Below are 25983 nucleotides of genomic sequence, written 5' to 3' on the forward strand. Positions count from 1 at the left end.
GAGAATTCTTCATGCTGTCATCGCAACCTTGCACCCATGATACTTCCACCTGCATCTGGGCACTGCGCACCACATTCCCTGACCAACACCACCGGTCTGTATTTATTAGCCAGGATATGGATTCCGGCAGCCATGTCTTCATTCGCCGTGCTCACGTTCGTCCACCGCTTGCCCCGGCCTACAACAGACCATTCCGCACAGTGTGTGCAGCGCGATATAAAAAAAAGAACCAGTGCAAAACCCAATGCTGCTTGAGCTGGATCTTCCTTGCATTAGCTCTGACTTACTCAAGAGGACATTATACCTTCCGGACATGCACACAGTCTTCCGGACATGCACACTGGGACATGAGCCCCTGGCGGGAAACATTGCAGCATGGGAAACTCTCCAGGGTAGCCTGCTGGAGGTCCATGCCGCAGAGGACCAAGATGAAGGCATACCCAGACGATACGCAGAAATCGTGGTGCATTACAAATCGGCAGTAGAATGTATCTTCGACTGCAACACAAATTCATGAGAGAAGGCCATTGCATGGAGAAGACTATGGACAAACCTGTTTACACACAGGACACGGTTTCATGCGACATAGCCGCCATGCTATGACTAGGCCTGCAAAAAATGCTCAGCACAGTGCTCACTCTACTATATCGTATTGCAGTGCACACACGTGACATTGCCTCCCCTTCCCCAACCTTCTGCCCCAGAGCAGTGGGAGGGCCTGCTGACCAGCTTGTGCCCTGAAGACGAGCTTCGTCTGGTGCACAGAGTTCGACGGGCAGCGAGAAACCATGGCATCCTGGACTGAAGGTGCCACCCACCTGAGGATGACCACTGTCGCCTGCTGTTTAAACAAAGTTTATTACACGTGACAATTCACAATTAGAAGAATTATAAAACCTATAAACTTAATGTCTGCGAGTCTTAGTTTTACTCTGTGCCATAGCTAGAGGGACATACTTCTGTTTTGTCTCACTGTTACCATATCGTACAGTCATCTTGTGCAGTAAGTGAAACTGTCTGTCATTTTTTTTTTTCTGTTACCACATCATGCAGTCATTTCCTGCAGTAAACGATACTAGCTGCCATTTTTTGCCTGGTTCCAATGTGCGATTGTGCTCATTTATTCGATTGTCTGCTTCATTGCTCATGACTCCGGTGTTCTTGCATGCATCTTGCAAAATTGTGTGCTGCGCAAAACAGGACAAACAGCTTGCTCTCAGCTGAGCCGTCGTGCGGTCCTTTGAGTTATGAACACCTCGCGGGCAAGTGAGCATGTTGAGACATTTGGCAAATTAGAGCCGAGGCGAAAGCTTGCACAGACAGGGAATGCATGGAGAAAAACATTTCTCCAAAGGGAGCATAATCCTTTCACATTCACCCATTTAAGCAGTCTCAAGAGCCACTGGCGCATTGCCACTTCTATTTGTTCAGCTTCACCGCAATAACACTGTGGTATGCAGTGAAGCATGTGCATAGCATTGCAGTGAAGCATATTAAAGTTGAAAGTGGCCACTTTCATGGAACATTGTATGTGTCCCTTAGTAATACACATGTGCGCACTCTTTCCCCAGTCATGGTGCAAGCACCAAGATGTCTGATAACGGTATTGGCAGCAATTCAGAGCTGTTTCTGACATTGCTGTGGCAGTTGGCGGCCTTCCTGACTGTTAAGTTTTTCCGGCTGTCTCTTTTTCTTTTGCCTCGAGAAACTCATCACTGGGTTTCTACTGTATTACAGCAAAGTAAAAACTAGCCATTTCCTTATATCTGATAGAGGTTACAGAACTGGAACAAGGATTCTAAATATGTCTGCAGTAACCTGTATGGCATTCTGGGGCATCAGGGAAATAACTGCCAACTTGTGAACATTGAGATGCACAAAAATTCTGCTGTTGTAACAAGGGGCGGTCGGCCAGAGGTCGGTCGGCCAGAGGTGAAAGCAAACATCTTATCAAAGAGACCGACAATGAATATTTATGGTACTAGCTTTTTTTCTTTGTCGCAACAAAAAGCTTGCTACTCAGAGTGTTGACTATTGTAATGGTAACAGAAAATGTCGTGGAGCATTTTTTATCAGAATTCTTCTGTCCGAGAGAGAGAGAGAGATATATATAAAAGGAAAGCAGGGAGGTTAACCATTCAAGAGCCCGGTTGGCCTCGCTGCGCTAGGGGAAGAGAGAAGCGGAAGAGAAAGAAGGGAGAGAAAGAGTTGGGGATAGAGAGACATGGACGAACAGCACTACAGAGTCAAAGGCGCTCGCTTCTATCTGAAGTTGTTATTGTGTTTCTGAATTCCTTTGTCAGAAACAATAAGAGTTAACTGTGATAGCAATCGAATGGGGGCTCTGGGGAGAAGTACATGATTAATGTGGCCATAGCCATAGCAAATTCATCTTTTTTTTTGTTGAAGTAATGTTCATGTGTGGGGGGGGGGGCGGATAAATTCTGTAATGCTCCATTATTTACACAATAACAGCTACACCCTGTTGTCATTTCCTGTTCAACTGCTCTGGCCATATACAAGTCAAGCCAAGGTTATTTTTCTTGCCATACCAGCTGCCATGTTCATGTGGTGTTCCTTCATGTGAACATGCAACAAAATTTCAAGCACTCATTGGTAAACTATGGCTTGAAAAACCAGGCACAAGGGCAGACCCACGTGTAACCAGAAACTAACATTGTCAGTAATGGAGGTGTTGCGCGAATTGCACTATGAAGGAAATCCTGCTACATGCTGTACCAAATTGTCGTTTATCGCAGCCATAATGCCAGGCCTGAGCCAATACGCACCTGCTCCAAATTGGGAATATTTTGTGCACGCGACAAGGCACACCGCATCAAGCAACCAACCTTCGCTACTCACCCTCGCATGGTTTCCATCACACCTACAGCATCAAGGGTGCGTGGCTGCCATTTTATAACAATTGGACATGATTCACAACTTCATGGTGGCGCCGACCGTGAAATTTCTCCTAGAGTGACGTATAATTATCATAGGAATTGTAATTATGTGATGTGATTATGGTGAAGCACTGTGTGAGGGGACACCTTCTCAGTGTGCCTTTCTCGTGGTCGCTTAGTGGTATATCGGCAAGTCCGTAAGGCACATTATATTATGGCTAGGCAGCCCCGAAAGGACAAAAAAAAAAGTTCGAGAACAGGACAAGGAAGTATGTAGTGTTGCTCTTTATTTAAATGCAGAATTAACTGTGAGAAATTACTATTAAGTTGGCACTTATTTCAATCCTCTGGTATAAAAAGAAGAAAATGGAACAAGGTGGAGAAAATATACTGGCATCTTAGCATAATAAATATTGAATGCATTGTTTCAGAAAGTACTAATTTACACAGTGCTTCTTTGCACTGGAGCAGTACGTTAAAGGGACCTTGAAACGCTTTTGACAATTTTCTACAAACGTACTGAGTCGTTAAAGTAGGTCCTTCTGATCATTAATTGACACATCTAAGTGCTCCGCGTAAAGCGTGTAATTTATTATAAGGTTTTAAAAATGCACATCGCTGCCGATCGCAGCATGCTGCTCGGCGGAATTTTAAGCCGCCTCTACCCATATGACCGAAATCGCCCATATGACGTCAGTGGGGAGAGCTATCCAATTGGCTGACCAGGGCGCGTGATCGATCATTTTTCCAACTTTATGATAAACAAATGATCTTCGTAATAGTTGGAATGTTAGTTAATTTGTTTTTATGAAAAGAAAGTAACATAAAGAGAATGCACAAGAATAATTTTTCAGTACACTTAAGCACATCTGGCAAACAGCAATGGTCGTCTGCTTGTGTACAACATACTCGATTTTGACGAGAGCTCCGCGGTCAGAGTCGGTCTGTTTTTTTGCGAGCGCTATGATTCGACTTTGTTGCCTTGTGGAATGCATACGTAGTGACTGGCAGTATGTCAAGCTGTGACATCGTGTCCCTCTGCAAGGCAGCGTAAGAGCGAACTGGCTGCTGCGCATCGGACTGCCGCTATCCGATCGACGCCAAGATTTGTGCGTTTGTGGCCGTCACTTTACACCGGAAGATTACTAATGCAATAGCATTTCGCGAGTCTGGTATTAGGGCAAACGCAAGCGCAAGGGGACAGGGTCTGGCCGCTTGACTGTGCCGTAGCGGGATGAGCCATGAGATGGAGCAGAAGGGCAAATGTGAATGGTCTGCACAGTGCAGCCACCTGGTGGCACATAGCTCAACCATACACAGTAGCAGCAACGAAGTGCATTCTTCTTTGCTGCTGGTGTGTATTTTTCGCAGGAGTGTAATCATCAACACGTTTTTATAAATGTTTAAAATGTTTTACACTTGGTTAGAGCAATATTAGCGCTTTGTTTGGCTGGTAAAGCGCTGCGCCAACAAGTGTCTGGACCGTGCAGACCGATCAGGCCGCTCACGTACGTCTACGATAAAGTTCCTTCATCAGCTTGAGTTTATGCCTCCAGTCATTTGCCGAAATGATAAGCTTGCCTGTGGTTAACGGAATACCAGACACGTTCGGCGCTACGACAGATTGCTCGCAAAGCACATTGCTTCGATAGCTCGCGCTTGGGGTCGACGGCCAAGCAGCTAGCGGAGAGGTCTCGCGCGGGCGGGCTCCAAAGCAACCGGAAGTGGACGATGTGACGTCGCATCGTGACGCAGAAACGGTGAAGGCAGAGCTCAGCCCCACTCGCTTGGCGAACGAGTTGAGGAGGAAAGCATGGCTAGGGAGGAGGGCAACTTCTAATTGCTTGTAGCTCCATTAATACGTAACGTTTCACTTAAATTGTGGTGCGAATGTTCTACTTAAGCTGTACCCTACACGTATACAAAATTTGTCCGAACTGTTTCAGGGGCCCTTTAAGGCTCTAAAGCATTCCCTTCCTTCTCCAAACTGCAATTTTTCCTGCTCTGAAAGTTGCTCCAAAAGACTAAGTGCCGCTTCCATCACCGCGTAAACTTGCCTCCCTTGTTTTTATCGAGCTGTTATGATTGTTTTGTTATGCCTGTTGTATGATATAGATATAGTACTTTGTTCTGTTGGATGGCCCCAGGGGGCAGCGCAATATATATATATATATATATATATATATATATATATATATATATATATATATATATATATATATAGACACCCTCCCTGCAATTGAGGGGTAAGTTGGGCGTGGCGTGGAACTAGTGCGTGTGTCGTTCATTTGGAACCACTGACCATGGTCGGTGCGTCCCTTCGAAACACTACAGAACCTTCGTGTACTATTCATTGTCAGTTCCAGCGATCATTTGCCGCTATATTGTGATGGCAGATCACAAGGAGCAGAGTGCACTCTAAAAGAAATTGCCGTATTTTTGCACCTATAGCTCACACAAAACATTCTAAAAATTTTACAGTAAGGTCAGGATCAGAATGCAGGCTACTGGACTTTCGATTTGAAGTTTTGCTCCATGGCAGCACAGCATGCACTGCCGCAAAGCCACACTTCAGGGCAAGGTTCTCGACTAGCCACACCATCGTTATCAATAAATAAATAAATCAATCAATCAATCTTTATTTCCATTCTGTCAAAGATACAGAGAGAACGACTGTGGCAAAAAGCTGTTTCAGAACAGCTTGACTACGTCACAGCCCCATAGAAAAATTTCAGAGCAGGAACAGCACTACCATAATATAAATCAAAAATTTAAACTTAACAGACAGCCTAGTACTATAGGGCACACACTAAGTAATGGAAATGTAAAGTTAATACAGAAAAGTTAAAGCAGTTTTTACAATCATCATAAATAATACAACACAGTTTCTTAAAAAAAACGGATATCTGAAATGCTATCAGATTACAAATATCTACAATAAATACACTGAATATACAGGAAAAAAACAAGATGTGGCCTAGGGAACCCCATCATTTTTCTAACCTTTTGTGGTGAAGCTCCATTCTCCCTTCCTGGATTGTTGGTCATCGTCCTCCTCTGCATGGGTCGTGATTTTGAGTTTAGCGGTTTGCAAATAGTGCACATGGTTACACTGGAAGCATAGCGTGGAAAGCATGATCGACAAAGACTAGACAGCACAAGCGCTTTCCTTTCCATGCTATGCTGTCAGTGTAACTATGTATTAGCAACCAGCCCAAGCCTATACTCTTCTGAAGTGCACATGGCACTGGCAAAGTAGAACTTGGATCACGATATGCCATGCTGAATGGTCCAGCTCCCGTCCAAAAAAAGTAACGCAGAGTCACTGGCTAAAGATACGTGGACAAATCATTTATCCAAAATAGATACTATTTTTCTAAACATCTGAGGATTGTACGCAGTTATTTCTGTGGGCTATACGTGCACACATTTTATTTTTTTCTTCCTCGGCTGTTCTGGAAGAGGATGCAGGTTGTATGTGGTTGCGGGTTATATGTAGAAAACTATGGTATTTTCTAGTGGGGGCTCCTTGCAATCTGAACTTACGTAAACATTGCCAAAGTTCAGCCTGTGATAAGAAGAAACCCACTGATGATGTCTCATATGAGACAAATTTGTTGTGCCAGCAAATCATCAGTTTTGCAAGTGCCAAATAAGGCCTCCGGGCCTGAAGGCCTCATTGAGGTTAAGTGAGCAAGCTTGGTCAAAGCATTTTTCAAAGTGTTCTCTGAGGCCCAAGGAATCCAAGAGAGTCGTCGAGCACTCCACATTCTGTCACTTACCGTATTTACTCGATTCTAAGCACCCCCCTTTTTTTCACGATCGCGATGCCCAAAGTGAGGGAGGGTGCTTAGATTCGAAAAATCTAGAATGACACTCCCCCCTACCTCCTTTCGCTGCGACATCACGACGAGATGAGTGTGAGAAATATTTTGCAAACATTCAAAAGAAAAATTGGTGCCGACAGTGAGCCCATTGCTTGTGTAGGGTGCTCAGTCACTATCACTGCCACTTGAGTTCGTCGCACCACTTTAACCGCTGCTCTCGGTATCCCACAGGAGGTCGTCTTCCGTTCCGTCGAAGTTGTTTGCAATCGAGGACTTCTTAAATTATTTGACCACAACGTCCTCTTCGACCCCAGAGTGAGCAAGCGCGTTTGGCGGCCTTGGCTACGCGCTCTTCCTTACAAATAGGGGGGTGCTTAGATTCACATGCAAACTTTTTTCCTACCTTTCTCGCAAAAATAGAAGGGGGGTGCTTAGAATCAGGGGGTGCTTAGAATCGAGAAAATACGGTACGATTTTTCCTTTTCTGTAAAATACTTTTCATAAGTGACTTCACAAACAGGGTCATGAACCATTCAAATGCAGAAATATCTTGTAAACTAAAAACGACCATTAGAAATTCTTATGTGCCATCATACTTGAAGTCACCCTGAAAATCTCTGAAGTAATAAAAAAAAGATAGCTTGTCATTAAATTTAGCATCTGTGTTCTTTTTGGCATTTCACAATAACTCTTACTTTTGTTTTATTTGTGCAGCATTGAGGCCTTCTATTTCTCCGTCAACTGCCAACTGTGACAACTCAAAGGAAGGATGCCTCCACCAATGTCACCTATGTGACTATGAGGCTGATGAACTGTTTCATCTAGAAGCACATGCCAGCGTCCATACTGGCGAGAAGCCATTTCAGTGCCCTTCATGCCATAAGAGCTTGTCGAACAGATACAACTTAAACGTTCACCTGTGCACCCACTCAAGCGATAAGCCATTCGAGTGCCCTTTATGCCATAGAAGCTTGTCAAACAGATACCACTTAAACGTTCACCTCCGCACCCACACAGGCGAGAAGCCTTATCAGTGCCCTTCATGCTGTCAGAGCTTCTCACAACTGGAACATCTAAAAGACCACCTGCGCACCCATACAGGCGATAAGCCATTTGAGTGCCCTTCATGCTCTCAGAGCTTCGCACGCAAGTATACCCTCAAAGTCCACCTGCGCACCCATACAGGTGAAAAGCCATATCAGTGCCCTTCATGCTCTCAAGCCTTCAAAAAGAGATATAACTTAACGTGCCACCTGCGCACCCACACAGGTGAGAAGCCATTTCAGTGCTCTTCATGCTCTCAGAGCTTCGCATACAAGAGTAACCTGAATGTCCACCTGCGCACCCATACAGGTGAGAAGCCATATCAGTGCCCTTCATGCTCTCGAGGCTTCAAAAACAGATATGACTTAAAGTGCCACCTGCAAACCCACACAGGCGAGAAGCCATTTGAGTGCCCTTGATGCTCTCAGAGCTTCTCACAACAGGCCCATCTAAAAAACCACCTGCGCACCCACACATGCGAGAAGCCATTTGAAGTGCCCTTCATGCTCTGAGAGCTTCTCACAACAGGCCCACTTGCACACCCACACAGGCGAGAAGTCATATCAGTGCCCTTCATGCACTCCGAGCTTCTTACAAAAGGTCCACCTTGAGACACACGAGGCAAAAAGCCATTTCAAAGCCCTTTATGCCTTCAGAGATTCTCGTTGAAGAATGCCCTGAAGACATACCAGCTCATTCATACAGGTGACCGGCCATATAGTTGTAACGTCTGCTCCAGGTCCCTTATGCAGTCTCGTCAGTTGAGTAGACATAAAAGATCACAGCACCATGATACTCTAGGGCAGGTCAACAACCATGTTGAACGACAATCTGAATTAGAAATCTACAAACGTGTAGCTTGTGTCATTGTGTTCTACTGGATAAGGTAGCAAAGTGTCTCCATGCGCTCATAAAGGGAAGGTTTAGCTCAGGGCCAACTCTGATGCTGCCTATTCAAATACATGTAAAATGCAGGAACACTTTTCTGAGATAACCACTGGACCAATTATTAGGAAATTTGTTGCTTTTGAGACAAAAAGGTAAATTCTAGTGAGTGCTGGATGCAGAATCTTGATTTAAGGCCTTAATGTTATAGGAATTTACAAAGATTTGAAAAAAATTGACATGAGAAGTTATTAAATTTGCAAATCTGCGCATGGAATAGTTGTCATAGTTCTGTAAACTGCGTACGGTAGATCATCCAAAGCAGAGAAATTTGATGTCTCAATTTATATCTTTCATGAACTTGTTACATTGTTTATGAGGTTTTTTCAAAGTCCTACTCACATATTAGTGCTATATTTGAAAGCCTTGTTTAATATATCAGTTTTGTCCGCTTTAGATGTGTCCTATTTGATGCATTTGACAGAATTGTGATATCGTTTTTCATTGCCGAGTTAGAGTTGTGTACTTGATAGTTTCACTTTCGGAAAATTTGTGATTTTCAACCATTTTTATTAAGATTCATGGCCTAAATAAAGCATTCACTATGAACAGTCGCGAGATGCTAACTATTTATTTTAAATGCAACAAACCTCATAAAATTTGGTGCAGCAGCTGTCGAGAAAAGAATTCATTCTTTCTCATGTGTTTAGATAGGAACCCTTAAGCTACACGTTCCTCTTAAAGGGTCCCTGAAACACTCTTTTTGGGGTCATCATATTTGCCCTAGATGTTTTCTCAACATGTTATCGAACACAGAGCTACAGGTATTATGAGAGCTGACCCACACGAAGCCATTCTAGCTGACGAAAAGAATTCCTAATACAGTAAACCTCGATATAATGAAGTCTGTAACATTGGCAATTTACTTTGTTATTTATGAATATTTTTCATTCTAAAAGTGTTCAATATTTGTTCTGATCTCAAAAATTAGTGTTTGCATGCCCCTACAGAATATGTATGTTAATTGTAATACTTATTATCGCACTACAGACGTCTGAATGACCTAATTTCTATGAATACTTTTTTTTTCAGTATTGTCTTTTGGTACATGTGGACTTATGTTAGATCAACTCACTTTGGCAGGCGAGCTGGATTAAACCTGTGATAGAGTGTGTAAGTGCAACTGAAGGAGGATGTAGAAAGAAACAAGTACACAGAGACAGCGCTGACTAGGTTCTGATATACATGGTTCATCCTGGAGTCTCTTGATCTTACTCTATTCACACCTTTTTTTTTTACCTATAGGTACATTTTTAGAGCAATTTAGAGCAATGAGCTTTCCTGTGTGTGTGTCTCATGAGAGCACCAAATAAATGCTTGTGGTTAATGAGTGTGCATTGTCTCTTCCTGGTACGTTAATACTTCAATGACAGCATGCAATATATGGTTGTTAGCATTTTATTGTATCTGGGGCTACACGAGAAGTTAAGTGACGGCAGTTGGAAGTTCATTATTAACACAGAAAGAACTTGTTATAACAACATACGTGAGTAATTTGAGTTTTCAGTCAAATGTCAAGTCCACTGTGCCTGATTCTTTCCTACATTTTATTTCAACTAATGTATCATCATTTACATTTTTACAATTTACATTTTGAGTGGGCATACATCTGCACTGTAAAATACATTTCTGCACAGATGGCAAGAAATTGGGCCAATCGTGTTTTTCGACATTTAAAAGTATTCTTTCTGCATTGTAGTTGTGCCTGTCTCTTGTAAGGAATTTATTTCCTCACCAACAATATTGCGCGCCGGACATGTCTTTAAGACAATAAATCCAAGAATTCATTAAGGGTGTGTGAATATTTGATACATTAAAATAGGCACTTCGTAAATGCAAGTATGTTCTAATAGCCATCGAACATTTAAAACATTACCTCAGCACAAATTAAGCTCAAATGGAAGCAAGAAGCAAGAGTGGGCATGGCGGACCCGGCACTGCAACGATGCTGACCAGGCACCTGCTCTTCGTTGTGCAGCGTTTGCTGAGAGCCGCCGCCGTATCAACGACTAGCCACGCGCACTACGTGGATCACCGTATCAGCATCGATAGGAGCGAGTACGTGCGAGCCAACGAACATTTCGCACCATCAACTTCTGATGGCCCTGAACTTCTAGCGACACCTTTTGGTTAGCGCAGCGTGACGTCATCGACAGCCGGCTCTATAAAAGAACCACTCTGCTGCTTGAACTTCAGTGGGCACGGCGGACCCGGCACTGCAACGATGCTGACCAGGCACCTGCTCTTCGTTGTGCAGCTTTTGCTGAGAGCCGCCGCCGTATCAACGACTAGCCATGCGCACTACGTGGATCACCGTATCAGCATCGATAGGAGCGAGTACGTGCAAGCCAACGAACATTTCGCACAGTCAACTTCTGATGGCCCTGAGCTTCTAGCGACACCTTTTGGTCAGTGCAGTGTGACGTCATCGACAGCCGGCTCTATAAAAGAACCACTCGGTTGCTTGAACTTCAGTGGGCACGGCGGACCCGGCACTGCAACGATGCTGACCAGGCACCTGCTCTTCGTTGTGCTGGTTGGTGACATTTAGCATAATTAGCAGTGACCATCGTTGCATTGCGGTCCTACCGTGCCCTAAACAGTGTATTAGCCTTGCTTACGAGTGTTTACAGGTGTGCAAGTTACTTCTTTGTGGTGATATAGAAACAAATCCTGGACTGACACAAAAGGAACTGTATGACCAACTGCTTGAAGGCCAAAAAGCTATCCTCACAGATGTAACTGAAATGAAAGTGCAGTTATGCAACATAAATAGTGTACTTGCCAGCTTACAACATACTCTGGAGGACGTGCAAACTAAACTCCCTGATTCTTCTGCAACCCTAGTTCAGACCGGTCAAGTAGAAACCACGCTGAAGTCCTTAGAGAAAGTGATGACTTTTCAGACAAAAAAAATTGACTAGTTTGGAGGACCATAGCAGGCGTTCTAATGGGATTATTTACGGGATAAAAAAGTTAGCCGACGAAACCGAATCTATGATGAAGGAAAAGATCGTCAAGGAAGTATTCCAAGACAAGCTGCGTGGGAAATGTGAGTCTATTGGTCGAATACATAGGCTAGGAAAAAACAAAGGAAACCGACCGATCATAATTTACCTTCAGGATTACAGTGAAAAGAAAGCAATTTTTGCAAACTGCAAGAAACTTAAAGGGTCTGACATCTGCATTCAGAACGATTATTCCCCTTCCACACTGAAAAAAAGAAAACTCCTCTGGGACAGTTGTAAAGAAGACCGGCTGCTTAAAAAAAGAGCTTCATTGATCCATGATAAGCTTAAGATTGGCAGGGATACTTTTTATTGGGATGAATGCCTAAACAGACGCGTACAAATTCCCCAAAGCTCCCTTCGGACTCCCACAGCAAACGAGCTAAACCATTCCACAAACTCGCAGAATTGACGCGCTCCCTAAGGGCCCCATAAGCAGCTCAGACTGATTAGCGTCAATGCCCGCAGTATTAAAAATAAAACTGATGCATTGGAAATTTTATTACTGAAACAGGATCCTCATATTAATGTCTTAATTGAGACTTGGCTACATGATGAAATAAGTGATGATATATTTCCTCCTTCCTATACAGTGTTCCGAAAAGACAGGCGCACCAGGGGGGGTGGTGTTGCCGTCCTGATCAAAAATGGCATTTCTGCCCATCTCTTGGAAGATATCCCTGAGATTGAATGTTTGCGCGTCAAGATAAGTTCTTGGGGTCACAGCTTTATTGTTTACGCCATATACAGACCACCGGATACTACTCCCGAATACTTACAAAAATTAGATGATGAAATGAACAGGCACAGAAAGAATAAGATTATATTGGCAGGTGACTTTAATTTACCGAACATTGACTGGGAGCGCCTTAATACTGGAAACGCGTTCAGCAAGCACACCAACATTGTCTTCAATATTATGCTGCGTTATAACTTGAAACAGGTGGTACGCGAGCCGACACGCATACAGGGCATTTGCAGTTCCATTCTCGATTTGGTATTTCTTAGCCAGGATTTTTCGGAATATTTTGTTTGTATTGAAAAAGGACTTTCCGACCACCGGCTAGTGAGCATTACCTTACCAGTTCTACAGATGACGCAAAGCTATTCCTCAGTGCTTAGCTACAAAGATTATTCTCATGTTGATGATGTGTCCACCATTGAGCACATGGAAAACTGTCTTGTTGATTTTATCAGCACTGATGCCTGTTCTCTGTGGAATCGATTCAAAATTATGTGCCACTTTTGCATGAACCAATTCATCCCTAGTAAAAGAAAGAAAGTTCACAAACACACACACCTTGGGTGACACGCGATGTTATTCATAATAAATGCAAGGTAAAAAGGTTAAAAAGAAAGGATGGTAATCCTGTTAAAATAAAAGAGGCGCAGAACTCTCTTCAACAGAAGGTGACTGCTCCAAAGCGTTACTATTATAACCACTCTCTGCCTAACTTTATTAAAAATGATCTTACAAAATTTTGGAACCATATGAAAAAAAGAAAGAAACCGATTTCACAGATAATAATTGAGGGCACATCAATAAATAATGACGAAGACATAGCACAACATTTTAATGAGTATTTTCAAAGTGTCTTTGCAGTGTCAGATGATTGCATTACTATGCTTCCAGTGAAACAGGTATTCGATGTGGATTCTATTTCTAATGCTGGAATTGTCAACATGTTGGTAAACCTAAAAACCAAAGCTTCTTGTGGCCCTGACGAAATCCCAAACATCTTTCTAAAACGTTATCCTGAACTTATTGCCAGCTTTCTTGTACGAATTTTTTCTGCGTCTGTGCTGTCGGCACAACTGCCTGATGAATGGAGAGTGGCCAGAGTTGTTCCAATATTTAACAAAGGAGATCGACTAAGATTACAAAATTATCGTCCCATTTCTCTGACATCACAGTGCTGCAAGCTCTTGGAGCACATCGTGGCGAACTATATAAAAGAATTCTTAGCTGAAAACAATGTGCTCACGGAGTTTCAGCATGGCTTCAGAAAGGGTTATTCGACTGTAACTCAATTGGTATCAGTGATTCATTCATTTCCTTTATCTCTAGACAATAATGGCCAAATAGATGTAATATTTTTAGATTTCAGAAAAGCCTTCGATAAGGTTCCGCACGACAAATTAATCTTCAAACTTGGAATTATTGGCATACCTGACATTTTCATAAACTGGATTATTGCTTACCTGAACAAACACTCAGTACGTTACAATAGGTGAACATAGCTCGGCCACTCTCCCAGTCACATCAGGGGTGCCCCAAGGTAGTGTTTTGGGGCCTTTACTGTTTTTAATGTATATAAATGATATTGTTAAAACCATAACTCCTGGTGTGCAAATTAGACTGTTTGCCGATGATTGTATCTTGTACAGTGATATAACTTGTCAGAATGATCAGACTGTCCTCGAAAAGAATTTAAATAACATATTAAAGTGGTGTAATGAATGGGGTATGTTTATTGACGCTGATAAATACATATTTCTTCGTGTTACTCGTAAAAAAAGCCCACTAACTTTTTCTTATACGCTAGGTTCTTCAGCGCTGCGTGAAGCTCACAACTACAAATACTTAGGTGTTACTTTGACTTCCACATTGTCATGGAACATGCACATTAATGATATTTGTTCCTCTGCTTTCCGCAAACTCTGTTTCCTAAGACACAAACTGAAAAATGCCCCTCCTAATGTGAAATTACTGTGTTATTTTAGATTTATTAGACCAAAGTTAGAGTATGCATGTATATCATGGGATCCTTACACTAAATCAAATATTGTGCATCTTGAAAAAATACAAAGAAACGCAGTCAGGTTTATATTTAATAAATTCGGAAGACTGGACTCTCCCTCTAAAATTATGAAAGAAAACTCCATACCTACTCTTGAATCACGCCGAAAGCTGCTAAGACTTGAATTCCTTTTTCTTCTTCTCAACAACAGGCTTGGAATTAAACCATCGACTTATATAACGCCTGCAATAACACGGCAAGCAAGACAGCATCATCCGGATTCACTAACACCCTATTATGCTCGAACTTGCACGTTTAAATTTTCTTTTTTTTCCCAGAACACTATCAGACTGGAACGACAGTTTACAGACACAGCGTGACTAAAATTTGTATAAGTTTGTATTTGTTTGTTCTTAATTTGTTCTCTTTTGTTTGTATACATTCTATTGCCCCTCTGCTTGGACCGAAAGGTCTGCAGTATGTACTAAATAAATAAATAAATAAAAGTATGATAAATGTCACACCTGTGGGCGTAATATAGGCATAAAATATGAGAAAGTGCGTAATGGAGGCTGTATACTTTTCTAAGGGAGCTACACTTTCCTGGCTATACAGGGATCATTTGCACTGTCTGAAGAGCTCTTTGTATGTGAGCAATTTCCTTATTCGTTCCTTGTTCTCCATTTGTGCTTTTAGTAAACAATGCTTCGAAACAAGTGCTTTCAAGTAAATGCTTCATAATGCACGATGGAACCACAGGAACTTGCCAATGTCATGAACACCAGGATGTGCGCTTTGTTTTACATATATTTTGATAAGAGCTGTTCATTTTTTGAAAGCTATTTCACACGTATTCTACATTTCTTCCACTCCTGGGACTACTCGATTCGCATTCCATTCAGTCTGAAAAATTACTTCTATATTGGGTAACAATGTAACTGCATGTAATAAACAAACACGTGAGGCTTTTTTTTGGCAGTGCCACTCCTAAGGATTTCCTCCACATCCACTCAGCCATTTCGGTGACACATATGCCTTCGGACTCTGGCACATTACATTCACGTGAAGAGGCACTTGTGTTAACATGTGCCCATTTCAGTGCAGGTTCTTCTTTCAAAGCTTGCTTATCTTTAACTTGTGAACTAAAATCCCAATTGTCTATTGATATCGTTATGGAATATGGGTGTCCATGTATTAATTCAAATCTGAATGTGGAATATGCATATGTGTGCACTATACTATAATGCATTCTGATACACAAGCGTTACCATATACTCGGATATGTTGAGCTGCCCATGTAGCTCATAGCATGTTCCAAGATAATGTGACATGTTTCATTCTGTTTTAAATATGCAATGAAACAATTTGTAAACGCTGATGTGACATGTCTCTGCTAATACCACGATACCACAGTCAAGTAGGGTATCATGTATGTAGGCACACGTTGTTGAAACATATTATTACATAATTTATTTACTTATATTAAGATAGCTGAGGGCAGCTATGCTGAAGGTTGCAGTGATATTTCTGGTAACCAGTTCCTTTATGTAATGGCTCAACAACAAAGTACTTGTTTATTCACTATGCTTACAAAAAACTTCTGTGTATAGTAAAGCACTTATTAGTGATAAATTGTGCATGTTGCATAGCTCACTAGGACCTGTTCTTCTCCAAGTAAGTCGCTGCCTGATTGAACATTCTTGTGCATGAAAAAAGGTTTACGTGTGCACAACAAAAGCTAATTGCATATTGTTTTCCTTAGTTAATGCCCTGAATTGTTGGAAAATTCTGTACGGCTACATAGAACCAATACTGTATTTACACAATTGTAAGTCGACCTATCTTTTTATATGAACATCCACACGGGGGGGGGGGGGGAGGGGTCGACTTACATTTGAAACCACCATATGTCACCGACAAAAAAGCGAGACCAACGGGAGCTACAACGTAGTTAGCTTTTATGTTTGCTCTATGGCTCTACCCATACCTTTTCATGATCCCGCGTGTTTGTTCGCTTTTTGGAAGGGTTTTTCAACGTTTTTGAGAGTTTTACAGTGCACACAACACTCACGGGGGAGGGGGGGGGGGAGTCGATAGTTTATGGAAGCGAATCCGGCAGCATTGATGCCTTCGGTAACATGCTTGGGGTTTATTGACGTTGCCTTCAGCCAAAAGCGATCACGTTCTCGTGACGTCTGCGGCAGAAAGGATGTTCTACATCCGCCGCCAAGGTCTGTGGATGGCGGCGCTTGCTAACACTCCCAGGGTTCTAGTAGGAAACATGAACACCCAAGAAAGTGGATGGGGAAATGGTGTCGCGGTAGCTCAATTGGTAGAGCATCGCATGCGAAATGCGAAGGTTATGGGGTCATTCCTCACCTGCTGCAAGTTGTTTCTTCATCCACTTTCATTTCTATTATTCTATCATTTCTTTATTTAATTTATTAAGCAGAAGTAATTACATCTATGTTGTCCTGGGTGTCGGTGTTTGTTGGCTTGTTGTGATATGACTAATAAAAATCGGGCCACTCGGTTCTTACATAACGAGGCTCTCAAATCCAGCAACATTGATGCCTTCAGGTAGCATGTGTGGGTTTATTGACCGGTTACCTTCACTCAAAAAAACATCACATTCTTATGAATCCTGCGGCAGAAAGGACGTTCTACATCCGCTGCCTAGGTTTGTGGGTGGTGATGCTGGCTAAGACTCCCAGGGTTCTACTAGGAAACACGAACACCCAAGAAAGTGGATGGGGAAATGGTGTCGCGGTAGCTCAATTGGTAGAGCATCGCATGCGAAATGCGAAGGTTATGGGGTCATTCCTCACCTGCTGCAAGTTGTTTCTTCATCCACTTTCATTTCTATTATTCTATCATTTCTTTATTTCATTTATTAAGCAGAAGTAATTACATCTATGTTGTCCTGGGTGTCGGTGTTTGTTGGCTTGTTGTGATATGACTAATAAAAATCGGGCCACTCGGTTCTTACATAACGAGGCTCTCAAATCCAGCAACATTGATGCCTTCAGGTAGCATGTGTGGGTTTATTGACCGGTTACCTTCACTCAAAAAAACATCACATTCTTATGAATCCTGCGGCAGAAAGGACGTTCTACATCCGCTGCCTAGGTTTGTGGGTGGTGATGCTGGCTAAGACTCCCAGGGTTCTACTAGGAAACACGAATACCCAAGAAAGTGGATGGGGAAACGATGCGGCGGTAGATCAATTGGTAGAGCATCGCACGCGAAATGCGAAGGTTGTGGGATCGTTCCCTACCTGCGGCAAGTTGTTTTTTCATCCACTCTCATTTCCATTAATTTATCGTTTCTTTATTTCATTTATTAAGCAGAGGTTCCCCTATGTTGTCCTTGGTGTCAGTCTTTATTCGCTTCTTGTAATATGACTAACAATAATCGGGCCCCTCGGTTAACTCCCCTTCTTCTCGTTTGTACCACTGATTAATTTATCTCTTTGGAGACTTTAATTTTCCACTAATTGATTGCACTACTTTATTTTCACTATGTTGCCTTTGAACAGAATTCATTGATCAGCCAAACTGTGTTATGAACACATTAGGCCTGTTACTTGTGAATGCTCCGTATACATTTAAGACCGTATCTTGCCAAAAAGGCTTTAATGACCATAATTTAATTGAAGTTACATTGGACTTGCCTCTACCATTCACAGGTATATCAAAGAAAAAAATCCTGAACTACAAAGTCTACTGTAACAAAATGAATGGAGAGCTTGAAGTATTCTTCAATATAGATTTACTATTTTCTTTCTACAGTAGGTCTGTAAATGAAAACTGGGCACTTTTCAGAGAGAAGCTGTCCTCACTTATTAAGCAATGTATCCTAATTATCACAATTTCTAACGGTAAAGCAAACCCTTGGTTCACCAAGTCTCTTCGTAAACACAGAAACCGGCAAAAAATTTTGTATTGTAATGTGAAGTGCTCTGGTAGACCTTCTGCTTGGGAAGAATACAAACAGTTTTTGACCAGTTATGATTCCGCAATATGCAATGCCAAAAATAAACATTTCCACAATGATTTGCCTTCCCTTTTGCGAGATACTAAGAAATTGTGGCGCTTCATGTCCTCTGACCAAGGTACTAACCAGTTATCCACTGGATGAAAACAACCTTCCTCTCTCAGATTCTGAATGTTATTCTACGTTTAATACATTTTTTCATGTATATTCACTGGGGAAGATGATTCCGATGAGCCATCTGTCTCGTTACACAACTACCAGTACATGCAGCCCATTGAAATCACGGTGGATGGTATTACCTGCATAGTTAAACAGCTTAAGGCATCTTCAGCAGCCGGTATCGATGATCACAACTGCAAGATGCTAAAAACTACCTTTTCTATATCCAGCACCATATTATACCATGTCTTTCGATAGTCACTGTCATTTAGACTACTGCCAGATGACTGGAAAATTACTAAAATAATACCCATTTTTAAATCTAGAAATAAGAATTCACCTGAAAACTACCGTCCGATATCACTCAGATGCATCTGCTGCAAACTTCTTGAGCTTATAGTCGCCTCCCATGTCTAGAGCCACCTGGAGGATAACAAATTCTTCTTTCCAAGCCAGCACGGTTCAGGAAAACATGTCATGCGAAACACAGCTACTAGATAGCAATTCCCTCTTTCTTGATTTTGCCAAAGCTTTCAATTGTCACCTATTGCTGCATTATTTCTAAACTATGTGCGCTTCAGTTAGAATCTCTCACTTTATTGTAGCTTCAGAATTTCCTTTCCCTTCGCAAGCTCTTCGCGACGGCTAATTATTCCTCCTCTCACTCTTCATATGTCTCTTGTGGCGTTCCACAGGGCAGCATTCTAGGCCTGCTTTTTTTTCTTGATCTTCATAATTGATCTGCCAAATAAAATATAATCAAGTATTAGAATATTTGCCAATGACTGCATGTTATACAGACCAATAAACTGTCCTGACGAACACCTTATCCTTCAAGATGATCTTAACATTATCTCTAACTGGTGTAACACCTGGCTCATGGCCCTAAATAAAAACAAATGCAAATTATTTCTTTTGTACGTAGGCGTGATGTTTCTTATTTTTCCTACCACATACAAGGAGACAAGCTGTCGCAGACATCATAATATAAATATATTGGCATTTACCTTGCACCAGGCTTCTCCTGGTATGATCATATCTGTGCTGTCTGTGTGAAAGCCTTAAAACAGGTGATTTACGCCGCAACCTCCGTCATTGTCCCTCTAATGTTCGCAAATTATTCTAACTTTCCTTCACCCGCAACTTGAACATACCTGACATGGTCTTCTTCTGCTCATTGTCAAATTAACTGTCTTGAAGCAGTTCAGAAGAGAGCCACCATTATATTACAAATAACTATGACCACCATTAAGTGTCAACCAGCTTAAGCTCGCTCATTTTCTTCAACCATTGGCCATTCACGGTCAAATGTGTCTGCTATACCTGTTTCACAAGTATGTCTACAGCAATAAAATCACCTCGTTACATCTTGAATGCCCCCTTTTCACCTCGCGCAGGCTACCTAATCACCTCAGCTTCACGCGCATCTTTGGTAACGCGAATGCATTTAGCACATCTGCACTTCCACAAGCCATCCACATGTGAAATGATCTTTCTGGTTATATCGCTTCTGATAATAACCGGAATATGTTTCTTCACAAGCTTTAGGTGAATTTTTTGCATAGCACTGTATTGTCACATGTTAGTGACGGTGAAGAAAGCAGCCAAACAGCGAATTGTGAAACTAGTGTTTATTCGGTGAACCTGTGGCCTCAAAAACAGGCTGCACTCAACGCGCAACGATAGCGGCGAACACAGTCAGCAGCCTGTGAAAATCTTATCTGCCGTTCAAGCGTTTCGGCTTTTTACATGAGGCATCCAAGGTTCCAGAGTAATCAGTGATACCCGCATGTATTCCAGAAAGTTCTACGTAACTGGCCTCGTGCATACATGCAGTCAGATTACACAAGGTTCGGCGACGACAGACAGCGAATGAACCATCGATAACATTTTATAAACTTGCGATACGTAGAGGCGTGTCCTGCGCTGAGCGATAACATTTGTTAGATGTTGAAACACAGTCATTTGATAAACAAGTGGGCATGTCAATATCAAAACTGAACATTTTTCTCTACCATATCTTAGATATTTAAGTTCTCATTAAAAAATATGGGTTGTGGCGGCCACATCTTAATGGGGGCAAAATGCAAAAACCCTCTCTCATGCATTGGGGGCGTGTTGAAGATCCCCTGGTGGTCACAATTATTTCGTAGTCCCCCCCCCCCCCCCCCTACGGTGTGCCTCGTAATAAAATCTTATTTCTGCTACGTAAAACCCCCAAATACAATTCAATTCAATAGAAAAGAAGCCTGGATGTCTTGCACAGGAAGTATTTTGGCCAACCAATTTCTGTTCTACATAAATACTGAGGCAGAGCAAGCTTATTGCAGAGCATGATCTCGTACTGGAACAAGGTAGAAAATGGCATAGTTTCGGTACCTGCGCACGTGACTGCATGACCGTGGAAACAAGCAGATGAAGCGGAAGTACATCTCTCTTGCTTCGCACACATTTCACAGACACGCAGACTTTCCATTTGTGTGTTTCAATATTTCTCTAAGCTTCAATTCGTCAATTAAAGCTACAGATCACACCAATAACAGATCTTGCCTTGAATAATTATCGAAGCCACGTGTCACTGCAAGCGACGTCACAATGCGGACACGAGCATGTAGGCGCAGGGACACGAGGACGTCACCGTGCAGCTTCGAGAGCGGTCGCCGCTAGGGAAAAAGAAAACAGCGTTCGGATTGAAATTTCAGACCATTCCGCTGCCCTTAGCGGTGTAATTATTGGCCAACATGATCCTTAGCATGCATTGTATGCACTGCGCTTTTCAGCTCAATATAGCCAGACCTGGTGAGGGGCCCTTTAAAGCAGTCGCACAAAGCGGTCGTATCTGATGAGCACGCACTCGCTTAATTCCTTACAGACCTGTTGGGAATTTCCTCCTTTGTTGTGACCTATTTACTGCTTCATACCGTACGTGCTTTCAAGAAATTTATAATATGAAATGGTCGCATTGGCCACCATTGTCTGAATGTATGAGACTTGCGAAATTATCCTGTGTGCATCACAGCTGCCATCTGCATTGCAAAGCACCATCAACCCTGTGTTCGCTTGTAATCTCTAGGGACTAAAGCATATGAGATCCTACACAACATAATTTAATAATCCTGCTAACGGCTGTTGATTGATACCCTTACAATGAAGGATTGTAAATGCTGACAACGCAGAACTGCGTGAAAACAATATTTTAGTATAATGACTCGCTGATATTCGTTATATTCTTCAGCTAACTGCTGATGTGTTAACATTTTGTTCTCCTCAACAGCACCTTGTGCAGGTAAGCACTATCACGCTGCGAAGGTTATATTTACTCCTAGCTCAAACTATTCAGTTGCTAATTGTCATAATTTAGTCAACTTTTAATCGGCCTGTGACTTTATGTGCATGAAGCTGTGATTTACGAATAGTCAAGAAAGTTGGAAGTGAACACAATCATTAGTAAGCACCACTGTTTCGACCGCATCTGCTGTCTGAAATCGAGGAAAGTATTTAAATAAACACACATCGTACCTGCAGCAAAATGAATGATTGATGGCTACCGCTGTCCTTCCAAACGAAGTGATTCAGGATAACTAATAACTAATTATTAGTATCTTCTAATTATTAATTTTGAATTGCTGTTCAAATTACTTATAATTTCACATTCATGACACTATGCTCTATAATAATTAGGGAACACTGAACTGAGGTTATCGCCAGTGATCACTAATCACTTTTTATTATCATGTAGCAATGGTAGCAGAAATAATGCATATTCAATGACATTTTGATAAATATCGATGACTATGTGTAGATAGATATCGATGATATCAGTCATCGTGTGATCATCAGTCATCGCATGATCAGACATCAGTTTGATAGATATCGATGATAGATATAGATGACTATATGTTCAAGAATCTGAACCTGGCAACGTATAACACTGGAACGTTATCTAATGAGGCGAGTCTAGCAGTGCTATTGGAGGAATTAGCGGGCAGTAAATGGGATATAATAGGGCTCAGGGAGGTTAGGAGGGCAAAAGAAGCATATACAGTGCTAAAAAGCGGGCGCGTCCTGTGCTACCAAGGCTTAGCAGAGAGACGAGAACTAGGAGTCCGATTCCTGATACATAAGGATATAGCAGGTAACATACAAGAATTCTATAGCATTAACGAGAGTGTGGCAATTGTCGTGAAACTTATAAGAGGTACAAATTGAAGGTCGTGCAGGTCTACGCACTTACATCCAGTCATGATGACCAGGAAGTCAAAAGCTTCTATTAAGACGTGGAATTGGCGATGGGTAAAGTCAAAACAAAATACACTATTAGCGGCGATAATTAGGAGTGGCGCCCTCTCGCGAGTGACGTCATGGCCAGGACGCCGCCCGCTCCGGCTCGCTCGGCTGCCGCGCGCGCTCGTTCCGTTCGTGTATGCTTGGGGTATGGGTGGCTCGAGCCGTACGTATTGAAGGATACTTCGGCTTCTTTCAGCTGCCATGCCTTAACAACAGTTTCTGTGGTTAAGCGCGCGCGAGTCTAGAAACTTTGCGGCTTGGATATCGCAAGCTATGTAGCGTTAAAGGGGTCTACTGGTTTTGCAATGCATATATGCGCCGTGTCTATCGGTAAATTTTGCGGATAAAGAATGCAAATTGAACACTTGAAGTTGTGTATGATGCCTCGCTAAACACTTAGCATTCTCTTAGTATTTAGCTATGAGAGACATTGCATTTTACATGGAAGAAAAATCTCTGTAATTGGCGTCAGCATGTTATCCAATGTTAGAAAGACACGGCCCAGTGAAGCTGTCATCATGGTTCGTATTACTCTGGTGTGTTCTATTTAAATATGGCCATTCATTATAGCGTAAAAAATAGGCGCGCATTTCTTATGAAAATGTTTGCTGCTACTTTCATCCCCCTCTGAAACAGGGCTCCAAAAAACGAATTGCTCATGGCTGCTAACACGACGGCGCGTCATGTACAGTATTTACATAGTTAATTCACAAACACGGTAGTGGAAATCAGCTGAGAGAAAAGTTTTGTTGTTAACATCCAGAGCCAATAAATTGAAAGCGATGAAATGTTTCATAGTGGCCCTCAGTAGCCTTTATCGACAATATGGCACACCCCTGATCACGTAACGGTAGCAATCGACTGTCCGTATGGCGAGGCACGCTATGTTTGCGAAACCCATCAGTTCACTGCAACTTCGAATTGAAATCATAAAGCATTTTTTTACAGCGCGAACTGGAATGGCTAAAGTATTCCCGAGCTACTACAGCGCAGCTTAGACTGCCTAGAAAAGTAAAATTCAAGCACCTTCTGTCTCACCATGTTTCGATCCAGCGTTCTTTAATTATACAAACGGATAACTATATCTCTTCGTCGGTATATAAAAGAGAACTTTGCCCAATCCAATCGCAAACATTCATAAAGAAAGCACCACGAGCCTTGCATATACTTTCTCTTGATTTCTGACCCTCCATCGGGGGGGGGGGGGGATTTCGATATCGTCAATATGTCCCATACTACTAGTGATTGACGCTTCGACTTCTTTCTGGCTGCAGCCATGCGGTCCAACAGGCATACTTCACTAAAAAAAGTGGGCCGAGAAGCCTGTGTCAGTTCGCCAAATAGATTCGTCATGTATATTGCTCAAGCAACAAGCACCAGTAAATTTCTCAAGCGAGTGAAACATGTAGCACGGAAAAGAAAATATATATTGGTACATTCCTATTTGTATTCTGTAAATAGCTGTAAGCCTTCATTAACTTTACTTCATATTTCCGCCGCTTAAAATAAACACGTGAAGAACCGCCTAATGTTGACAAGCAGTTAAAGAAGCAAGTGGTGCTTGTAGAATCTAAACTCCAGTATTAGTTAAGTCCCCGTGTTACTGCCGAGCGTTTCTGTGAAGAAATGCAAAAATTCGATATTATACCATGAACTACTCGTCGTGAGCAAACCTGTTTTAGCGGATTAAAATCAACGTAACTGTTGTAGAAGTCATATATAGCTAGCGATTGTGACATACTCGCTGCACCGCGGCAGGTATGGTATCATTACTGGATTCCTTTATGCTATGTTTTTGCGATTGTCCATCCGCGCATGAAAAACCCGCAATGGGCTGGTCTGCGCTCCTTCGGCTGGCACTGTAGCGTTGCCTTTGAGAGCTTCATTGTTGTCTAAAAAATTAGCTCTTCGAATAAATGTTCGCAAAGGAAGACGTCGTAAAAATATATTTCAGACGACCACAAGTACACAAGCAGAGAGAGCGAGGGCGAACAAACGAAAACACCGCAGAAAGCGCCCGGAGGACGCCCGAACTGTAGCAGACGACAGGCGCGAGTCCTTGCCCTGACGTCACGCGAGCGGCGCTCGCAGCGCCCCTGTAGATCGTTCTCGGGGCTAATACTGATGGGCCACTTAAATGCCAGGATAGGCAGGAATCAGGCTGAAGACAAGTCAGTGGGGGAATATGGCATATGTTCTAGGAACAGCAAGGGAGACTTATTCGTAGAGTTTGCAGAACGTAATAATATGCAGATAATGAATACCTTCTTCCGCAAGTGGGTTAGTCGAAAGTGGACATAGAGGAGCCCGAGTGCCGCGACTAGAAATGAAATAGACATACTATGCGCTAACCCTGGCATCATACAAGATGTGGACGTGCTCGGCAAGGTGTGCTGCAGGGAGCATAGGATGGCAAGAACTCGAATTAGCCTAGATTTGAGGAGGGAACGGAAGAATCTGGTACATAAGACGGCGATCAATGAGTTAGCGGTAAGAGGGAAAATGGAGAAATTTCGGATCAAGCTACAGAACAGGTATTCGGCTTTAACTCGGTACGAGGACCTTAGTGTTGAAGCAATGAACGACAATCTTATGGGCATCATTAAGGAGTTTGCAGCAGAAGTCGGTGGTAACTGCGTTAGACAGGATACCAGTAAGCTTTCGCAGGAGACGAAAGATCTGATGAAAAAATGCCAGTGTATGAAAGTCTCTAACCCTACAGCTGGAATAGAACTGGCAGAACTCTTCAAGGTAATCAACAATCGTAAGACAGCTGACGTAAGAAAGTATAATATGGATAGAATTGAACATGCTCTCAGGAACGGAGGAAGCCTAAAAGCAGTGAAGAAGAAACTACAAATAGGCAAGAATCAGATGTATGCGTTAAGAGACAAAGCCGGCAATATCATCAGTACTAATATGGATGAGATAGTTCAAGTGGCTGAGAAGTTCTATAGAGATTTATACAGTACCAATGGCACCCACGACAATAACGGAAGAGGGAATAGTCTAGAGGAATTTGACGTCCCACAAGTAACGCCGGAAGAAGTAAAAAAAGCCTTGGGAGCTATGCAAA

The 25983-nt window shown here is 42.3% G+C and overlaps 1 protein-coding gene across 4 annotated transcripts in view; it reads left to right on the forward strand.

Moving 5' to 3' along the window:
• LOC142590503 (uncharacterized) overlaps positions 1-25983 on the forward strand; it is a 138291-nt gene that overhangs the window by 36140 nt on the left and 76168 nt on the right. Inside the window, exons 3-4 of one of the 4 annotated variants that reach the window (XM_075702670.1) lie at positions 2760-2898; positions 7442-7655. The exons of 2 other annotated variants lie outside the window; for them this stretch is intronic. In XM_075702670.1, coding sequence (XP_075558785.1) covers positions 2760-2898; positions 7442-7481 — 179 coding nt within the window. In that variant the 3' untranslated portion in view covers positions 7482-7655. Of the gene's footprint in view, positions 1-2759; positions 2899-7441; positions 10044-25983 lie in introns of those variants that run through there. One more of the 4 variants, XM_075702668.1, reaches the window with a different exon arrangement.

This window comes from Dermacentor variabilis, chromosome 8 (genome assembly GCF_050947875.1).
Source record: "Dermacentor variabilis isolate Ectoservices chromosome 8, ASM5094787v1, whole genome shotgun sequence".
Classification (NCBI taxonomy): domain Eukaryota; kingdom Metazoa; phylum Arthropoda; class Arachnida; order Ixodida; family Ixodidae; genus Dermacentor; species Dermacentor variabilis.